This window comes from Rhinolophus hipposideros (genome assembly GCF_964194185.1).
Source record: "Rhinolophus hipposideros genome assembly, chromosome: 11".
NCBI classification, from domain to species: Eukaryota; Metazoa; Chordata; class Mammalia; order Chiroptera; family Rhinolophidae; genus Rhinolophus; species Rhinolophus hipposideros.
In genome coordinates, this window is record NC_138057.1 from 80,935,861 (window position 1) to 80,955,002 (window position 19,142).

At 56.1% G+C, this 19,142-nt stretch overlaps 1 protein-coding gene across 1 annotated transcript in view; it reads right to left on the minus strand.

The window, feature by feature from the left end:
* Positions 1 to 6,182: 6,182 nt before the first annotated feature.
* The window catches only part of SARDH (sarcosine dehydrogenase), a 58,944-nt gene continuing 45,984 nt past the window's right edge, over positions 6,183 to 19,142 (minus strand). Inside the window, exons 19-22 of the mRNA XM_081066399.1 lie at positions 12,555 to 12,717; positions 12,131 to 12,299; positions 10,830 to 10,965; positions 6,183 to 7,450 (exon numbers count right to left, since the gene is read on the minus strand). Coding sequence (XP_080922525.1) covers positions 7,325 to 7,450; positions 10,830 to 10,965; positions 12,131 to 12,299; positions 12,555 to 12,717 — 594 coding nt within the window. The 3' untranslated portion in view covers positions 6,183 to 7,324. The remainder of the gene's footprint in view (positions 7,451 to 10,829; positions 10,966 to 12,130; positions 12,300 to 12,554; positions 12,718 to 19,142) is intronic.

Genomic DNA, 19,142 nt, shown 5'->3' on the forward strand with positions numbered 1-19,142 from the left:
CATGGCCCATTCCAGCATTCTCCCCCTGCATGGCCAAGAGGATCCCAAGACAGCTCCTAGTTTACCCACCAGGACTGCGTGGACCAAGACCCCCTCCACAGCCTTTCGACGAAGTGAAAGGATAACCCAGCTCGGTGGTCTAGAGTCCAGTGTCCCAAAAGCCCTGCTTATCTCTCTAGGAGGGGCCAGTCTTCTGGAGACAAGCCACGCCTGGCTGTGGGCAGACTCACCCCGCGTCCCCAGCCCCTACTGATGGAGAATTGTGCTGCTGTGTGCTGGGTGCACACACTAAACATTTCCCTGCAGAGTGGCTCGTTCGTCACTGTGGGTGGCTTCCCTGCCCACGGAGGCAGGACAAGCCATTTAGCTGGTTAGAGACTTGCCTGGGAAATTGCTCCGTTGCAGGGTAAATAGATATTTTCACCCACCTAAAGGGAAACCCTCCCAACAACTCTCACCACCACCAAAGATGAGATGGCAAAGATCCAGGAAAGCATTAGGGCGCCAGCTCAGGTGAAGTGGAATTAGTAGCCCAGGTTCCTCTGTCCTCAGTGGAACAAGCAGATAACAGCCCCAGGCAATGGACCCGCGTTAGAAGCCCATGCTGCCTTGTAGTGCATGTGTGACTTAGGCAGACCATTGCACCCCCTGCCCTTCAGTTTTCTCCTCTGTAAAATGGGGCCAGTGTGATGCCGGCTAGCGAGATGGTAAAGCCTCCACATAGGGCGGCCCCCAGTGAAAGCTAACAGGGTGGCCTTGCTCCCACAAGAGAAAGCCTTGTCTCAGCACCCTCCCTGAGCTGGAGCGGGAACGTGCCTCACACTTCCTGGTCAGTCTCCACCTTCCTCCCCTCTGAGCTGCCTCCCATTTAAGGCCAAGTTCGGCTCTCTGGTGGTTTCTGCAGGGAGTAACAGAGGAGGCTGTGATCAGCCAGTTCAGCAAAAGCACTGCACAGCCTCTAGGGGAGAGAGAGGGTGATGGATGGGCCTTCGCGTTCCCCCCCCCTTTACACCCCAATAGACGTCAGCTAAGTGGCTGCTTCTTCTTCTGCGAACCACTTCATTACAGATGGGAACAAACGGGCCCATACGCTCTGCACTGCATCATATAAATCATGGCTTCCCGCACCGTAAGTCACAGGACGCGATCGCTGTCAAATGCCAGGTCCCGGCAGAGGCTGGAGAACCGGCCGGCCCTCCGTCATTTTTATAGCCTCGGATGACAGCTGGAGGAGAGGCTCTCCTGGGCTTAGGAGGGTGGCCTGGAGCATCCCAGCCTCTGGCCTTGGTCTTCTGGCCCAAGAAGACCCCTTCCCTCTGATCAAGTCGGTCTGCCAGGCCAGACAGGGGTCCTGGTCAGCCAGCAGCCTGGAAGACACTGCAGGCTAGCCTGCCTCACACCACAGACCTCTTGCTGACCATCACCCTTTTGTCCCCATACACCCAAGAGGCACTTGTGGCATTTCAGTCTCATCGACGGGGGAATCAAGATTCACAGAGGAGAAATGGCTTGCCCAGAGTCCCCTGGAGGAATAGTGGTGATTAGAAATCACATCCAGTTCCAGAAACTTCCACCGTCCACAGCGAACCCCGCCCTACACACATACACACACACTTTGCTCACTTTCAACTCTCAGGCTGGACCTTCTCTCCCTCCTGAGGGCAGCCTGTTGGGGCTCCTACAGAGACCACTGCTTGAGCCCTGCCCCACCCATCTCCTGGCTCCGACAGCGACCCCCCTCCCTGGATTATTATGCCCAATGCTATTGATAAAGCTGCCGCACACACACTGGTTCTGTGATAACACTCTTAATAAACCCACGACATAGGGGCTGTTTCTGCTCCCACTGACAGATGGGGAAACTGAGGCTTAGGGACCTAAAGTTAGGTGCTGAGATTCCAGAGGGAGTCGTGGAGCCCAGAAGTAGCCCCAGGTCTGATTGCAAACTCTGAGCTGCCTACCTCCATTTCCTTACTTAGGAAGCAGACACGCTCCCTGGCCCTTGTGACAAGGGCACCTGGGGAAACACTTTATTACCTGAAAAGCATTGTCAGGGTGAGGGGCTACCTTGACCAAGCCCCTCTCATGACTCTCCAGGCTCCCCAATCTTCTGACCAATTGGGGTGGTGGAAAGAGCCAGGTGGGGGTCTGGGTTCCCATTCCTCCCTCTGCTGTGTGGTTCTGGGCAATTTGCTTTCCCTCTCTGGACCTCCATCTCCTCATCTGCCCATTGAGGAGAAGGTTCCCCAGCTTCCTGGGAACAGGGGCTGCTAGGATGACGAGGTCCATCAGCTGTGAGTCCCAGGCCGATGTGTGCCATGCAGGATCAACGTGCAGAGGGCCAGGGAGTCGGGGGTGGAGGGTTCCCGGGCTTCAGGGTCTAGCCAGAGCAGCGGTGTCTGCCTGAGCTGGTGCCTGGAGGCGTCAGGGTCATGCGGTCCAGTGGCCATTAGCCTCGAGTGGCTATTTAAGCTTAGTTTTAAATGAATTACAATGAAACATTCAGATTCTTGCCTACATCTACCATATTTTAAACTCTCCGTAGCCACATGGGCCCCACGGCCACTGCACTAGATGCCACGGACGTACAGCATTTCCATAATGGGCAGCACTGGCCCAGGGCCGTGGGTCCAGACAGCACCAGCTGAGCCGAATTCCACGGATCCTTGGCGTGAGCGTCCCCCCGCCCCCCTCCCAAATAGGCTGCAGTGGGCCCGACTCTGGCTGGCTCTGGACAGAGCATCGGGACCACCCCGGGGGTACAGGGTTTCCACGGGGCCATTTTGGGCAGACCAGTCTTCCTGGCTAAGGATGTTCCCTCCTGCTGTGGAAAGTTGGGCCTCCTTGCCCCACCCCTACTCCTTCAAAGTGTCAGTGGTGCCTCATTGTGACCACCAGAAATACCTCCATGGGACTCAAATACTCCCGTGGGGACAGACACTCTTCACGTCCCCCAATTGCCAAAGGGTGGCTTAGTCCCTGGCCCCCACTCCTCCATCCTGTTGTGCAGATGGAGAAACTGAATCCACGGGTTCCTGGGTGCTCCCACCTTCCCTTGCTCTATTACAGCCAAAGGTAAAGCTTCTTGTTATAGCAGTGAACCCTCACTTAGTCCCTTTCTACTACGCACCCCGAGGCTGGTGGGGCCATGGCCCTTCTAACACGCACTGAAACTGTGAACAGTGGCCCTGGGACACTCACGGCCCTGTTTTCTCGTCTCTCTCATCTCCTCTCCCCGTACTCCACCCACCTCACCCACATACTCCACATTTCCTGTATTTTCAGGGAGTTCTTGGATGGAAGGCAACACGCTGTGGCCAGTGAAGCCCAAACCAGAAACTGTTTTCGTGGAAAAGTCCTAATAGGGACTTGGGGAGCCTTCACTAGAAGATTCTAGACTTAGAACTGTGCTTCTGAACTTCAGCGGGGCTGGGTCATGGCCCCGATGTAAGTGTGTCTAGAAGCTGCTCTCAAGCACATTTGCTCATAAACAGAGGTCTGAACCCAGGATGGGCCCAGGACCATCACAGTTGCCCCAAGCTGGCTCCACTGTCCCCTAGTTTCCTCTGGTCCTGGCTTTTACTCCCCCCAGCCCCTCTCCTTCGTCTGGTCTGAAATACTTATTGCACAGGAAAGAAATACACACAGTTGGTAGATGGCCGTGAGGGCTAAATGATCAGGAGAGGGAGATGGGGTGTGTGGGGTGGCCATCAGACACAGCCTCGCTAAGAAAGTGACATTAGCTAAAATCCTGAAGAAGGTGGGGGAGTGAGCCCCCTGGGAATCTGGGGGAGGGCCTTCTGGCAGAAGCAACAGCCGTGCAAAGGCCCTGACGGGGGGTGAGACTGAGGAACGGGGAGGAGGCCAGCATGGCTGAGCAGAGTGGGAGAGAGGAGGAAAAGTAGGAGCAGTAACCACGGGTGAGGTGTGACACATGAGAGAAGAGAGGGACAGCCTCACACAGCCTTCCTTCCACCCAGGACTCCCCAAAGCACTCAGCTAGCGGCCCAGAGGCACCAGCTCCTGGCCTCCACCGTGGGCACACTGCGTCCTTCGACCCCTTGATCTGTGCCAGGAGACATTAGCTTCTGTTCGCGACCTTCATCCTCTGCCCTCTCCCCAGTCAGAAATCAGAGCTGTGCCTTCCGCATCTGAGAGGAGATGTGCCCGCTGTTCTGGATGGGGAGGAGGCAGGTATCTGGGGTCCCCTGGTAGCAGTTGCCAGGAGATGCCGCCAGTGCCCGGAGTGGGCTGGGGCAGTCATCCCCCAGGCCACCTGCCTCCTGGCCCACAGGCAGAAGGGGATTCACGAATCTGCTGGCATTTAGAGGGTTAGCATGTTAGTTTGCAGGGGTAGCCTTGGGCTTTAAGCCTTTACTTTGGGAGAGATTGAAGAATAAAGCTGAGAAGGGAATAAAGGCAGAACCAGAAACGCTCATGTTGGGCTGTTCTGGGGATTTCTAGCACTGCCATGAGCCCCTCCCCACCAGGAACCTGTCACTAAGTGCAGGCAGGAAATTAGGCTGACCCCTGGCAGGCCGTCCTTCCCAGGGCTGGCAGCGTGCTGGCTATTGCATGTCAGGGTATGCCGAGGCCCCTGGCACCCAGCTCGCACAGCCATGCCCTCCTCCCCGCCAGCACACGGGATGCCCATTCTCTCCCTCACGCACCTGGGTGGGGACCCTCGCTTGGAGGAGAGGGCCCTGCCAGGGTCCCAGGGCTCCTGCCTGGTGGGTCCTCTTCAAGCTCACTTCTGGGTGACCAAGAGCCAGATGGCTCAGCTGCTCACATCCCCAATAGTGACATGGGTAGGACGGTGCTGTCCTTGTCAAGCCCTCTGGCCTCTTCGTGCATTGTCCCAGAAGGATGAGATGCGTGTCCAGGCCCCACCCGGGCTGGACGGTGCTTCTGTGGGGGCAGGGAGGTCCTTGGCAGGCAGAGGCAGGGAGAGCACAAGGGCTGTGCCCCCCACTCCCCTGGCAGATATAAACTGGTTGAAGCCCAGGAGACACCGCCCAGGCCACATGGCCGGGCAGGCCCACCCCAGGACCTTAGCGCATGACCGGCTCCTTGCCCACAATCACTAGTGCCTCTCTTTTGTCAGATTCTTTTGCTGCTACTTTCATCAGCTACACTGGAGGGAGGAGTGCCCATGCCAGCTGTTGCCTGTGAGGCCTCAGAGAAGTAGGGGAACTGGGAGTCACTTGGGCTTTCCACTGCCAGGGCCACAGGTCCTCACAGGGAGATGGGCGCCTCGTCCCTGCCGGTCATGTTTCTTCTCTGTTCACCACTTGGAGACCAGAGGCTGGGTGCTGGCCTCGCTCTGATGCGATCACAGTGCTGGGTGCAGGGGTCTGACACCGCTGCGGTCTCTAACGGCCCAGTGCAGACAGCCTTGGCTGCCTGTCCAGGCTGATGGACAGGAGCCAGCGGAAGAGTTGGGGAACAAGGGGCCTGGCCACCTGCCGTCTGCAGGGCACCACTTTGCCCCGAGCTCCAGGCACTGCTGAGGACACCGGAGACTCCTTTCTCCTGTCGACTTCCAGCCACTCTCAGCCCAAATCCTGGCATGATGCTCATTTTGTCCAGAAAAAAAACTGCAAAACTAGATATGGCAACAGGTGTCTCTAGATCCGGAGTGAGGAAGGACTGGCCCAGGGTCGCTGGAGGGACGAGCTCAGAGGAAGGGTGCTGCGGGGTGGTCCAGCATGCAGGCGTGAGGCAGGGCACAGACTGGACCTTCCTGCGGCCTTGGGAGGGGCAGGCGAGCATGGGAGGCAGCCCGTGAAGGCCTCTCACGTGATCCCGGGTGCTCTCCAGAAGGTCCAGGGTGGGCCCTCCCCAAGAGCAAAGCGTGCGCAAGTCTGTTTCTGAGGAAGGAGCTGGACTGGAACCTGGATCTGACCTCCTCATCCACAGCCCCCTCCCAGGACAGGCTGTGGAATGAACACGTGCACGGGCCCAATCCAGGGGTGTGTGGCCAACCAGAGCCTAGAGAAGCAGGCCAAGCCGTCTGGGAAGCCGGCTCCCCTTCTCCTCCTCTGGCCCCTCGGTGCTAGAACCAGGCCTGAGGTGAGCAGGGGAGGCTGCAGTGTTCCTTCGCCTGAGCCCCCGGAAAGCCAGAGGCCCCCGCCCCCCACCCCAGCCTGTGGTCTGGCAGAGGGACAAAGGCCACCTGAAATCCAAACACTTTCCATGGTTTCAACTTTATTTGCCTGACCTGTTGCAGCTCAGCCAGGAGCGGGGCTGCGTGGTGTGGAGTCTCTGCGAGCCACCAAGGCCTGCACCCCTGGGCACGAGGGGTACAGCTCTGTTGGGCTGCCTGGCCCCTGGGAACGAAATCCTGCCGGGACGAGATGAGGGGGGACCTGGGTATGAGGGTGTGTCGGCCAGGCAGGGAGCAGGGTCACATGACAGATAAAGAGTCCTGAAGGCCCAGCCAAGGGGAGCAGGTGAGTTACCCCCTTTTAAGGCCCTGTGCAAGGTCCTTCCCCCAGCGGCCGGAAGAGAAGGGAGACAAGGACAGAAGCATGTCTTAATCACTCGGCAAGCACGGAGGCCACCCAGGCAGGCATATTCTGTCCGGTTCTTACTTAGACCTGGACATGAACGGGCTGCCGGGGAAACTGAGGCAGGAGATGGCATTTCTGCATGGCTGAGGGAGGGCACCGAGACCTTCCCACCCCCTGCTTCTGCTCACCAATTTCACGGGCTGGTGACTCTCAGATGGCTTTCCTGTGTAAAGAACTGAGAGGTCAAGGTAGGGAGGTTTCTTTCCAGATTTCCTCCCTCCTGGGAAACAGAGCGTCCTGCCGAATGGCCTTGCTGACAGGGCTGGTGCCAATCCAGCCGTGTGTTCTATGCCTCTAATACTGTGCCCAAGGCAGACATTACTAGTCAATCCCACTCTGTCCCTGGTTCCAGAGGCACCTCACAGCTCTCCAATGCTCAGAATAGCAGGTGACACCTCTCTGCCTCCCTGCTTTTACACTGGGCCTCTTAATGTTTACTCAGCACCTTGTAAGAAGCTTATTGTGGTCCCTGAGCCCAAGACGTTATAGGTCTGATTTTTGGGGAGTGGGGGTGGACTAGAGACCAGCCGTTGGTCAGTGACCACAGGATGGGCCCTCTGTATCCTCTCTCCACTCTCTCTGTCCATATCTGTTTGGGGGTTAGCAGGCCTGGACTGAAGGCAGGGGAATCCAAGTTCTGGCTGGGGTCCGGGTCCTGCAGCTCTGGGCAGCAAGGCTTCGTGGCAATCAGTGGTGGGGGGTGGGGCAGGTCACTGGCTTCCTGAGCAGCTGAGGCCCTGCCCACGACCCCATCAATAGATTCCCTTCACCCTCTTGTTTTCAGGGTCAAAAGGAGATTTCAGATGAACCCGAGCAGGGTAGGTCACCCCCATCCTCTCCAGGGCGTAGTCCCCACTCTTCACGAAGTCCGCGGAGACCTAGGAGCAGAGGAGGAGGACGTGGTCACTTGTGACTTCTTGGTAGGAGGTGAGCTCACACCTACCTGCTTCTCAGGATGGGGCTCAGCGTCACTTCCTCCCCTGTGGGTAAACCAATCATTGAGCCAAAGTTCCCTTCGCTGAACCGAGGAGCTACCTGAACAGGTAGAGTCTGTGTCCCTGTGCCCTGGAGTTGGATTTGAGCACCTGGGTCCAGCAGAGCCCAGGTCTGGTAGCAATTACACTCAGGGCTGAGCCACAGGGAGGGCGTCTGAGGACTCTTCTCTGGGAAGTAGAGGATCCCTCTTTCCTGGCAACTCAGGACCGGGTAAAAAACAATGAAAAACAAATGCAGCTTTTTCTGTGACTGTAGTGTTAGGAGGGAGGGGGCTTTTAAGCCAGACTTCAGAGCCTGACGTGCAAGGGTGGGGCTCAAAGCTCCACGTGCCCCCAGGGGTACAGGCCGCTGGTGCCTAAAGCAGTGGGTAACCCAGACTGGCATGTGGTCCTTACTAATAAACACTCCGGATGCCCCAAATTCTGCTCCGACCCCCAAAGCCTTTCCCTTCAAGGGGCATGTTCCCAATTTTATGAAGGAATCTTGGCTCTCCCACTGCGTGTTGGTAAATGTTTAACAATGGGCTCTCCAAGGAGGCTGGGGGTCCTGACGTAGCGTTTGCCTATGTCTTTGGTGTAAATACTTTGGGGTCCCGATGGTGGAGGTGGGCAGAGATGGACAGTCGGCCCTCACAAGCCAACCTGAGCCGCCATCATCCTGGGATATTTGTCTGGGTAACGTGTCAGTTTTCCTTCCTCGATGGGTTAATTATACACCTGTCCCCAGTTGGATAGGAAGGGCAAGGACTGTTGCTCTGTGAAAGAGGTGACCGGGCCTGCACCCACCCCCACCTCCGCATGGGGGGGACGCAGAGCTTTGGCTGGAACCAGGGGTCTGTGTCAGGCTGTGTCAGAGAAGGTCCTCTGTCACTGCCTGATGCTGCCACCGGCCATGGCAGCTTGTCCCCACTTAACACTTAACACTTAACTTAACACTTAACTGCTGCTTAAGTCCCCACCCTGAGTGGGGACCTGGGAGGCAGTCCTCCCTTCACCGCTGAGAGAACTGAGGCCCAGAGAGAAGCCCCTGTTCAAGGCCGCAGCCCAAGGCTGTGGGTGCGTCTCCCAGCCTGCTGCAGGGGGCAGCCTGGCTGGAGGCCCTGCTGGGAGCCGCTGCGCCCCCTCCCCGGGGGCCTGCACGCCTGGCCCAGCACATCCCCTGCGTCCCTGCCTGAGTTGGTCTGACTCACTTCCACCTGCCCCCCCTCGCTGCCTGTCCCAAGTGCCTCCCCTCCAGAGTCTGGCGTGGGGTGAAGCTGCAGCCTAGAGCTGTCCAAGACTGTCACGGGCTCGGATGGCAAACTCTGGAGCCAGACCCAGCTGGGTGGGCCTCCCTTCCGGGCCTCAGTTTATCGGCTGTCACAGGGCTGGTGTGGGCGTCTCAGGAGGAAAGCAGGTGAAGCCATAAAGGTGCTGGCAGTGACCAGGAGCTCCTTCTCCTCATGTCACAGCACCCGCCGGTCCCACTTGAGCAGAGAGCCCTCGGTGGCTTGGAGCCCCTGCAAGCCCTTGCGGCCCTTTCTCCGCCCGCCCCCCCCCACGGAGGGAGGCCTCTGTGCTGGGGAGGTGGAGAGCACCTGGGTTTACAGATGGTTGTTTGGGCAAAATGCTTAGATTGTTTCCGCCTGGATCATACCATCCCTTCTGTCTCCCTGCCAAGCACCCACACTGTGCCTGTGTGTGCACAGGTGTCCATGTGTGTACATAATGCCAAAATGTGTGCACAGGCTTATGTGCACGCACACGTGTGTACTCTGATGTGTGTATACCACTGTGTGCATGCACAGGTGTGCACACACGTGTGCCATGTGCACGGTGAGGGCGTGCGTGTACATGCATGGCACCATGTAGGGAGCAAGGGACCCGCCAGCCAGGAGGGTGTGCGGAGCTGCTCCTTGTGCTCGGGGAGGGGCCATCACGCAGCCTCCAAGCTCTGGGCCCCCGCCCCGCAGCTGAAAGGAAGGGACTGAATTAGAAGGCGGGTGCCTCCCCAAGTGGGATTTTCTTCAGGCCCTGAGTTGGGGGATGCAGGCCGAGTGGGACTAGACACCACTGGAGTGAGACCTCCCTGCCTCGGGCTGTGGCAAGGACAGTCTGGGAGCAGCCAACACGGGAGATCACTGCCTGTCCAGGAAGTCCAAGGCCCTGAGCTGGGAAGTGACGGCACCACGGCAGGCTGGCGGGGCAGTGCGGGCTAAGGCCAGGCGCTGCCCAGGGACCAGGAGGGCCACACCGCAGTACGTCAGAACTTCGGCTCTGAGCTCCACTCCCTGGGCCCGGCTGCCCACAGCTGGGGGACGTTCAGCAGTGACTCAGGTTCCCCATCGAATGGAGGGAAGCACAGATAGCACCAGAGCCTGCCTGTAGGGCAGGGGGTGGCTGGGATGTGTGTGCAAAGCGCCCAGGGAAAGTTGTTGCCCCTATTCCCTTGGCTTTTACAGATGGGAGGTGACATCACATGCCCGTGGGCCATGGTCAAGGTGCCAGGCAGGGAGCAGGGAGGAGGGAAAGCCCAAGGCTGCAGCGGCCTCTCCAAGCCCAGAGCTGGGAGCTGGGTGGAGAGGCCTCAGGACCGGGGCCTGGGGCAGCAGACGGCGCCTCACTCAGGCTTGGGGCAGATGGCAGAAAGTCTCCTGTGGATGCTTCAGCATGGAGAGGTGTGGCCCTGCTAATGGGCAGCTCTGCCCTCGCCCTAGGATGGGGGAGAGGAAGCAGGGCCACCCTTCTGGAGCGCCGCCTGTCTCCTCCCTCCCCGGCTGTCCAGGGCTGCCTCTGCACTTGGCCGTGATGTTCATTTCCCTGTCCATGACCCCTGTCCCGCCCCAGTACAAGCTTCTGGGGGCCACCTGGGTCTTGCCAGCTCTGCCTGCTGGGGGAGGGGGCCATGCCTGGGGCATGGCTTGTCTGAGTGAAGAAGGAAAGGAGGAACGTGGGTCCTGGCCTCTGATCCGAGCCCAGGCCTCTGCCCACCCTGGAGTCCACCTAGAGCACAGGGTGGGCGGCAGCTCGAGGGTGGGGTCTCTGGCCCATGGAGCAGAGGGTGCCAGCCCAGCCCAGACCTTCCTTCTGACCAAGAGAAGCCTGGAGGTCACAAAGTCAGATCCTTCCAGAAAGAAAATACAGGAACAGAAGCTCACTCTGCCCAGAGACACGGCCCCATTAGTCAGTTACCTCACTGTGCCCCTGTCCCCCTATACCCAGCATGCTTGGAGCCTGGAGAGAAACTGGGGCTCCCCTGGCAGCACTGGGGAATGGGACTCACCGGCCCACCGCTGGGGTCCCGGATGTAGCCATAAGCGAGCGTTTTGTCGATGGTGAAGCCGAAGTCGGCCCTGCGGACGTGGCCCACCACGTGGCCGTTCCTCCAGATGGCCTCCAGCCCAAACATGGGCACTTTCCTGGAAGAAGCAATGAGAGAGCTGGCACCCCGGAGCCCCCCACCCCAACCCCACCCCTGCGCTTTGGCCTGGCTGGGGACAGAGGGAAGCAGACCATCCCCGCTGCAGATGGTGGCTGGAGTCCTGTGAATCCTACACTGAGTGGAAGAGCCTGGCCAGGGTCTGCGTGCCTCCTGGTCCTGGAGCAAAATGGTCTGGGCCCCACCTGTCCAGTGGGTGAGGATGGGATGGAAGGAGGTTTTGTAAACATATGCGCGTATCCTTCAGTGTCACCCCGGTCTTACAGAGTCAGTGCCATGTCTACGTGGGGAAACGAGCTCAGGGAGACCACCCGTCTCACTCAGGGCCCAGAGCACAGCGGCAGGAGTTCTCTGCGAGTCCACAGCCGGCATCCTGCCTATGTCTGTCCTGAAGATTGGGACAGCAAGATGCAGAGCCCGCTCTGTCTGTGTCCCCAAACCATAGCTGAGCCGCTCCCGGGGAGGTGGACAAGCAGTCGTACAGACAGACAGCCCGACGGGAGCAGAGAGAAGCCGTAGGATGGTGACAAACCGCAGCTCTGCGCACCCGCCACCTCCCCTCCGCTCGTCACTCCTGCCACTTCTTTTCAAACTCCAGAAATCTGGGAGAAGTGGCACTGGCTCTGAGCACCCAATCAGCAAAGCTGGAGCAGCCACCGTCCTGAGACTGCCGCTGCTCAGATTCCTGTCCCACACTCACTGGGATCTCAGTGACTCTGCCCAAGTGGAATCGGGGACAGCACAGGCAACAAGCTAAAGCCACCCCTCGGGGGATGGTGAGGGGCCAGGTCCCCACACACAGGGGTTCTCCTTCCACCTCTGCCGTGTGGCTGGCATTAGCCACTGGTCCCTTGGTACCCGCGGTCTCCAACTATAAGTAGGGATGGTGGCCCCAGCCTGGCCCTTCCCCCCGCGTCCCCACATCCCTGACATGGGGAGGATTTTATCGGAACACAGCACCGCGGTTGGTGACTAGGAGCGAGCTCCAGGCAGGGCTCACCCTCCTCGGCCCGAGGCCCCAGCGGTGGCTTGGCAGGGTCTTTCTCTTTTAAAATGTGCATTGGAATAGGGCACGTCCTCTCCACGTCCCCATGGGCCCTGCTGACCCTACCCTTCCAGCCGTGTTAGGACCACAGGACACTCACTCGTCCACGGTGAAGCACACCAGTCGCCGCCGGAGACCTGCAGCCCGCTGCTTCTCCAGGGCCTCGCGCCCCAGGAAGGGGGTGGTGGACTTGAGCTTGCAGGTGAAGGCCAAGCCTGCCTCCAGAGGGCTGTCGTCTGCCCGCAGGTCTGCGTGCCAGTGCCGATAGCCTGTGCGGAGGGGGAGACCCCAGGCTCAGTGCCCCCCGGACCAGATGCCCCATCAGCATTCCAGCCTCCAAACCACGGGCTGGGGTGTTGGGGAGGGGGTTTGTGAAGGGGCCCCGGCAGACTCCCTCAGGGACACTAGGCACTGAATCCAAGCCCAGCTCAGGCCCCTGTCCCCACACCACTGGGCCAGCACCCCCTACCGCACCCCACTGATGCAGGTGTCACTCACCAGTGCCGTCCGGACTCTGTACTCACCTTTCTCAATGCTCAGGGAGTCGATGGCCCGGTAACCCGCGTTAACAAGGCCGTGCTTGGCCCCTGCTGTCATCACGGCCCGGTACACGGGCACGCAGGATAGCCTCGGGATGTGCAGCTCCCAGCCCAGCTCTCCCACGAAGGACAGCCTCATGGCCCGGACCTGGGGGGACAGTCACGGCTCACACACGGGCTGGGGTCAGACGACTGAGGTCCAGGCCCAGCGGCCACTTACTGGAGGACATCATTATTATATGTCATCATTATTATTACATTATTAGCTGGTCCAGGGCCCAGACCAGCTCCTCACCAAAAAGTGGGGTCTACCAAGGAGAGTTCCCAGGAGCATTCTGGAATCTTTAAGGGGAAAAGGGGTGTCCACGTTGATAGCGGGGAAAGCGGACACCAGTTCCCAGGCCTCAGCCCTTCTTCTAAGTGACTGCCCTGAGGCCGCCGTAATGAATGACCACACATTGGGACAGTTCAAACAACAGAAATGGATTCCCTCCCAGCTCTGGAGGCTTGAAGTCCAAACTGAAGTGTCAGCCGGCCTTGCTCCCTCCAGAGGCTCTAGGGGAAAATCCTTCGAACCTCTCCCAGCTTCTGGGGGCCCCAGAAGTACTCCATGTCACTCCAGTCTCCATTTCCATCGTCACATAGTGTCTGTCCTTTCATCTCTTATCAGGACACTTATCATTGGATGTAGTAGCAGTAATACCCACACCAATCCTGGATGATTTCATCTCAAGATCTTTACCTAATTACATCTGCAAAGACCCTATTTCCAAATAAGGTCCCATTCACAGTCCCCAGGGCAGGCCATGGAGATCTGTTTTGGGAGGCCACCATCTGATCACTGCAGTGACCTGGACCAGCCTCCGGACCCCGTATAGCTCCATTCCCTTGTCTATAATAGGGTCAGGGGCCCTGGCTCCATCTGCTTTAAGCTCTGAGAGGCGTCTGCGAGGGAGCTGATGGGAAGTCAGTGGCACGGCTCACAAATCACCATGGCTGCACTTAGTGGGTTCAGGGGCATTGAGAGGGGACACAGCTGAGCACTGATCACGACACCCACCCCCACCCCAGCCTGCTCAGCCTGGGCCAGGTGCTGGGGTCAGGAGATACACACAGCCTCTGCCCTCCTGGACTCAAGTCTTTGAAGGACTCAACCAGAAGCGCCAGCCAGTTCTCCGACAACCATGCTCTACCAACCATGGTGGCCAGAGTGCCGGAAGGACGGACTCTGCCTGGGAGGGTCGGGCCCAGCTGGAAGGTTGGGTAGAGTTTGTCACTGCAGACAGGCCTCCCAGGAAGGGCAGGTGCAAAGGCGAAGAGCTGGGCAGGCATGTAGTGGGGACAGGTGGGGCTGCAAGAACCTTGCCATGCGGGTTTGAACATTTGACTGGGAAAGCCACTTGTGTAAGAGCTGGTTCCCAGAGGCCCGGAAAGGGACTGTGGCCCCCAAACCCCACGGGAATGCCAGTGCCGTTCACGGACCGCTCTGTACGCACCGTACGTCATCAAACCCCTTCTCAGTGCCACGTGGTGGTGGAAGCCGCCTTAATAAAACCCAGTGATAGTACAGAAACAGAGACTCTGGGGCGCCACGCTGGCCCAGCACGCGCGGCTCTGACGGGGACAGCTGGTCTGGGCGTGTGTGTCCCTCACCCCTGTGTACCAGGCGCAGCTGCATGGGGTCCACCACCAGCGTGGGTGACTGCTCAGGAGCATGTCACTTTTCCTGAACATTTGGTTTGGTTGTATGTCATTTACACACTCAGCAGCTGGTGTCTGCTTCCAGGCCTCAGGCAAATCCTTGAACCCGCAGCGTCCCCGTGGGTAAGGCCTGACTGCTCCGCCCTGGGACCATCCAGCTCACAGAAGGGACATTGAGAGCACGCCCAGTCACAGAGCTCACAGAGCTCCAGGAGCTGATCCCATCACTGCTCGGAGCGGAAAGGTTTGTCAGGTGCAGCTCCCGCCAGGATAATATCTGCACAGAAGGAGAGTGAAGGCCATGCTCCCGACCACAGAACCAGCTCCTTGTAAATCTAACACTAATCACACTACCACCGAGGGGCTGAATTCTGAAAGCTTTTAAAAGAGCGCAAATTTGCTCTGAGTTGCCATTTGCCTGGGCCTCTTAAGAAAACTCAAAATTGACACAGAAAATGTACTGTTGACATTTCCCCGCTCCCCTGGTGCAAGCCAGAGGCCCCTGACAAAGATTGCCTTGTCAACGGGGTTCTAATTTTAGACAGCCTACTGAGGAGCTTGGAGCTCAAGGCTAATCTCATTTCGAAACAGAAAAATCCTTTTCAAAACTCACCGGTTAATAGCCTCAGGATTGAGAATTTGAGTCAGATACACACACCCCAGCTAAGTGAGACGGTCAGGCACTCGGGCTCCGTTTAATTCATGGGTGGATAAAGCCCCTTCCCCAGCTCCCAGAAGCCCAGTGCAATGGGGGACGCTGCATCTGACTCTCCACTGTGCCCCATGCATAGGCTCTGCCCACAGAGGGGCAGAATACAGGCTTCCTGAACGAAGGAGGAGAAAGCAGGAGCAGGTGGACCTCTGCTTCCCAGAAAAGTGAGGGGAAGAGTTAGGGGCATTCCAGGTGCCTTTCTAAGTTCACAGAATCACTAGTTCTCGGGATATCTTGCATATTTCTCCACTGAAGCGGTGGAGATGGGGAAATCCTCACTTCTTCTGAGTGGGGACACATAATGAAGGGAAAAGGCCTAGCATGGGGACATCTGGAACATGGGCTGTGGGTCAGCCAGACCTGGGAGCAAACAGCAGCACCAGAACCTTCCAGCCACCTACACGAGTCGGCCTCTCCTGGCCTCAGTGTCCCCACCTGATAAATGGGGTGAGGCCAGTGCTGTGAGCACCAACTTTATGGGAAGCATGATGCCCAGTACACACCCATCTGCCAGTAATGTTGGCTTGCATGAATTGGAAAAGCAAGCCCCCAGCAAACCCCTTGTGAAACAGAGCCCTGCATTCTTACGGGAACGACAGGCAGTGGCTGGAGCCACAGAATCATGGAAGGTCCTCAGGAAGGACTTACACCAGGTTTCGTTTAAACCCTTTTCTTACCCTAAGGACTCCCCCACAGACTGTTGGAACTAATAATCAAATTCAGCAAGTTTGCAGGATACGAAATCAACACACAAAAATCAGTTGTGTTTCTATACCCCAACAATGAACAATCCAAAAAGGAAATGAAAAAAACAATCCCGTTACAATAACATCAAAAAGAATAAAATACTTAGGAGTAAACCCACCACGAAGGTTAAAGATTTGTACAGTGAAGACAAAACATTGGTAAATGAAATGAAAGTCACAAATAAATGGAAAGATATCCCCCGTTCATGGATTGGAAGACCTAATATCATTAAGATATCAATACTACTCAAAGCTATCTACAGATTTAATACAATCCGTATCAAAATCCCAATGGCATTTTCTGAAGAAATAGAAGAAAAACCCATCCTAAACTTCATATGGAAACTCAAAGGACTTCCAACAACCAAAAAAACCTTGAGAATGAAGAACAAGGCTGGAGGACTCACACATCTTAATTTCAAACTCACTACAAAGCTACAGTAATCAAAACAGTGTGGTAATGGCCTCAAGTCAGATAAACCAATAGAACAGAAAAGAGAGTCGAGAAATAAACCCATGTGTGACCTTCAATCAACAAGGCTGCCAAGACCACACAATGGAGAAAAGACAGGCTCTTCAACAACCAGCGTTGGGAAACTGAATATCCACAAAAGAATGAAGCTGGACCCTTATATTACACCACATACAAACACTAATGGATTAAAGAACTAAATGTAAAACTATACAACTCCTGGAAGAAAACATCGGGGAAAAGCTTGATGACATTTGACTTGGCAATGATTTCTTAGGTGTGACACCAAAGGCATAGATAACAAAAGCAAAAATATGCTCATGGGACTACATTAAATGTAAAAATTTCTGTGCCTCCAAGGATACAATCAACAGTGAAAAGGCAACCTGCAAAATGGGAGAAAATATTCACAAATCACATATTCAATAGGGGCTTAATATCCAGAACATATAAAGAACTTCTACAATTCAACAACAACAACAAAAATAACCTGATTAAGAAATGAGCAAAGGAGTTGAATAGATACTTCTTCAAAGATGATACGCCAATGGCCAACAAGCACATGAAAAGATGCCCAATAACACTGATCGTTAGAGAAATGCCCATCGAAACCACAGTGAGCTATGACCTCATCCTTATTAGGATGGCTACTCTTAAAAAAACAAAACAAAACAGAAAATAACCAGTGTTGGCGAGCATGTGGAGAAATTAGAAAACTTGGGCACAGTTGGGAGAGATGCAAAACGGTGCATCAGTATGGCAGTTGTTTGAAATATTAAAAATAGAATTACCATATGTCCAGCAATTCTCCTTCTGGGTATGTATCCAAAAGAGTTGAAAACAAGATCTCGAACTGATATTTGCACACCCGTATTCACAGCAGCATTATTCACAATAGTCAAGAGGTGGAAATGAAGCAGGTGTCCCTCAACAGATGATGGATAAACAAAATGTGGTCCATTCACACACACAATGGAATATTATTCAGCCATTAATAGGAAGGGAATCCCGACACATACCACAACAGGGGTGAACCTTGAGAACATTATGCTGAGTGAAATAAGCCAGTCCCCAAAAAAGACAAATCCTATATGGTTCCACTTATAGGATGTATCTAAAGTAGGCAAATTCATTGAAACAGGAAGTAGAATGAATGATGGTTACCAGAGCTGTGGGGAGGGGAGGAATGGCAGTTGTTTAATGAACGAGTTTCAGTTTTGCAGGATAAAACGTTTGTGGAGCTCTGTTGCCAAACAACGTGAATGTGCTTAACACGATTGAACCATATGCTTTAAAAGGGTTAAGATGATAAAACAAAACAAAGCATCCTTTTCTCCACGGACGGCACCCACATCCCAAAGGGACTGAGTGACTCAAACTTTCCTGATGTTCTGGGTACCAAGAGTGGGGGAGAGAAGAAGTGGACTCAGAACAGGACCACACACAGTGCCCTGCACTGACCCACTGGAGTATTTTTGGGTGGGAGGGGATATGCTCAGGTTTCAGTACAATGGGGACTGAGGGAGGCCTCCCCTGCCCTGAGCACCCGTGTGGCCTTTGAGGAAAGCTGAGGCGGGGCCCAGCACCTCTTTGGACTCGAGTCATCTCCAAGGAAAGCTGGCGGGAAGTTCAGTGATGCACCAAGCATGGGATCAAGCCCCTCAGTCCCCATTGATCCCACAGGAGAGGGAAGGAGCAAAAGCTGGTGGTAGGTTCAGAGGATCTTCACTTTTTAAGTGATGTCCTCTGAAGGCTCAGGATATCTTGATTCTAAAAATGTTCAGCTGTAGGGGTGTGAGATCTCTCTCAGTGGTCTGGTGCAGAAAGCTAATGTGTGGTGGTGGTGATGATGGAGATGGTGGCGATGGTGGTGATGATGGTGGTGATGGTGCTGGTGGTAGTGGTGGTGGTGGTGGTGCTGGTGGTGCTGGTGCTGGTGGTGGTGCTGGTCGTGGTGAGGGTGCTGGTGGTGGTGGTGGTGGTGGTGGTGGTGCTGGTGCTGGTGGTGGTGCTGGTCGTGGTGAGGGTGCTGGTGGTGGTGGTGGTGGTGGTGGTGCTGGTGGTGCTGGTGCTGGTGGTGGTGCTGGTCGTGGTGAGGGTGCTGGTGGTGGTGCTGGTGCTAGTGGTGGTGCTGGTCGTGGTGAGGGTGCTGGTGGTGGTGCTGGTGCTGGTGGTGCTGGTGCTGGTGGTGGTGCTGGTGCTGGTGGTGCTGGTGGTGGTGGTGGTGACGGTAGTAGGGATGATGAGTGGAATAAGAATAAGTAAAAGGTGTGATGCTCAAACTACACTTCACAAACTTGACCCTCTCTGAGGATCTTAAAAGCCCCACAGACACTGGCCAACCCTCAGGGTTTCTCTCCCAGCCCTCAGGAATGCTGGATCCATCCGCCAGACGCTCCTTGGAGGAAAGCACACCTCCCTGGCTGGACCTGAGCCTCAGATTTCAAGTTGCTAATGAAAGCTATGAATCACCCCCCCCCCAAAGAAAAGACCATGCCTGTACCCACAGACAATGGCAGGGGCTGCACTCAGGCTTCCAGCACTCCCTGCAGAGAAAGGATGGAGTCTGCCTTGGAGGAAATTCTGGAATCTCTGATGCACACACCCCAGGGTCCCTCAGCACCACCGACCTCATTCAGGCCATACTTTGTCCTCACACTCACAGCAAGAAGACATCACTGCCCACCACGGGACACCTTGAATAGTGGCTGCAGGTTCCTCAGCTACATCCATGGACCCTGCTCGTGCCCCACCCTGGCTCCCCAGGGCCACGACAAATTTGCACAGATTGTACGAAGTGATTTGTAGGCGGCTGCTAAAACCCAATTGGCAAATGCAGTATCCGTGGAGGTCGGGCCTCCGGCCACAGAGCCTCTGACTGTCTGTAGAATGTGTGCGGGTGGGAGAACGTTCCACCCTGAAGTAATCGAATCCATAGTGAC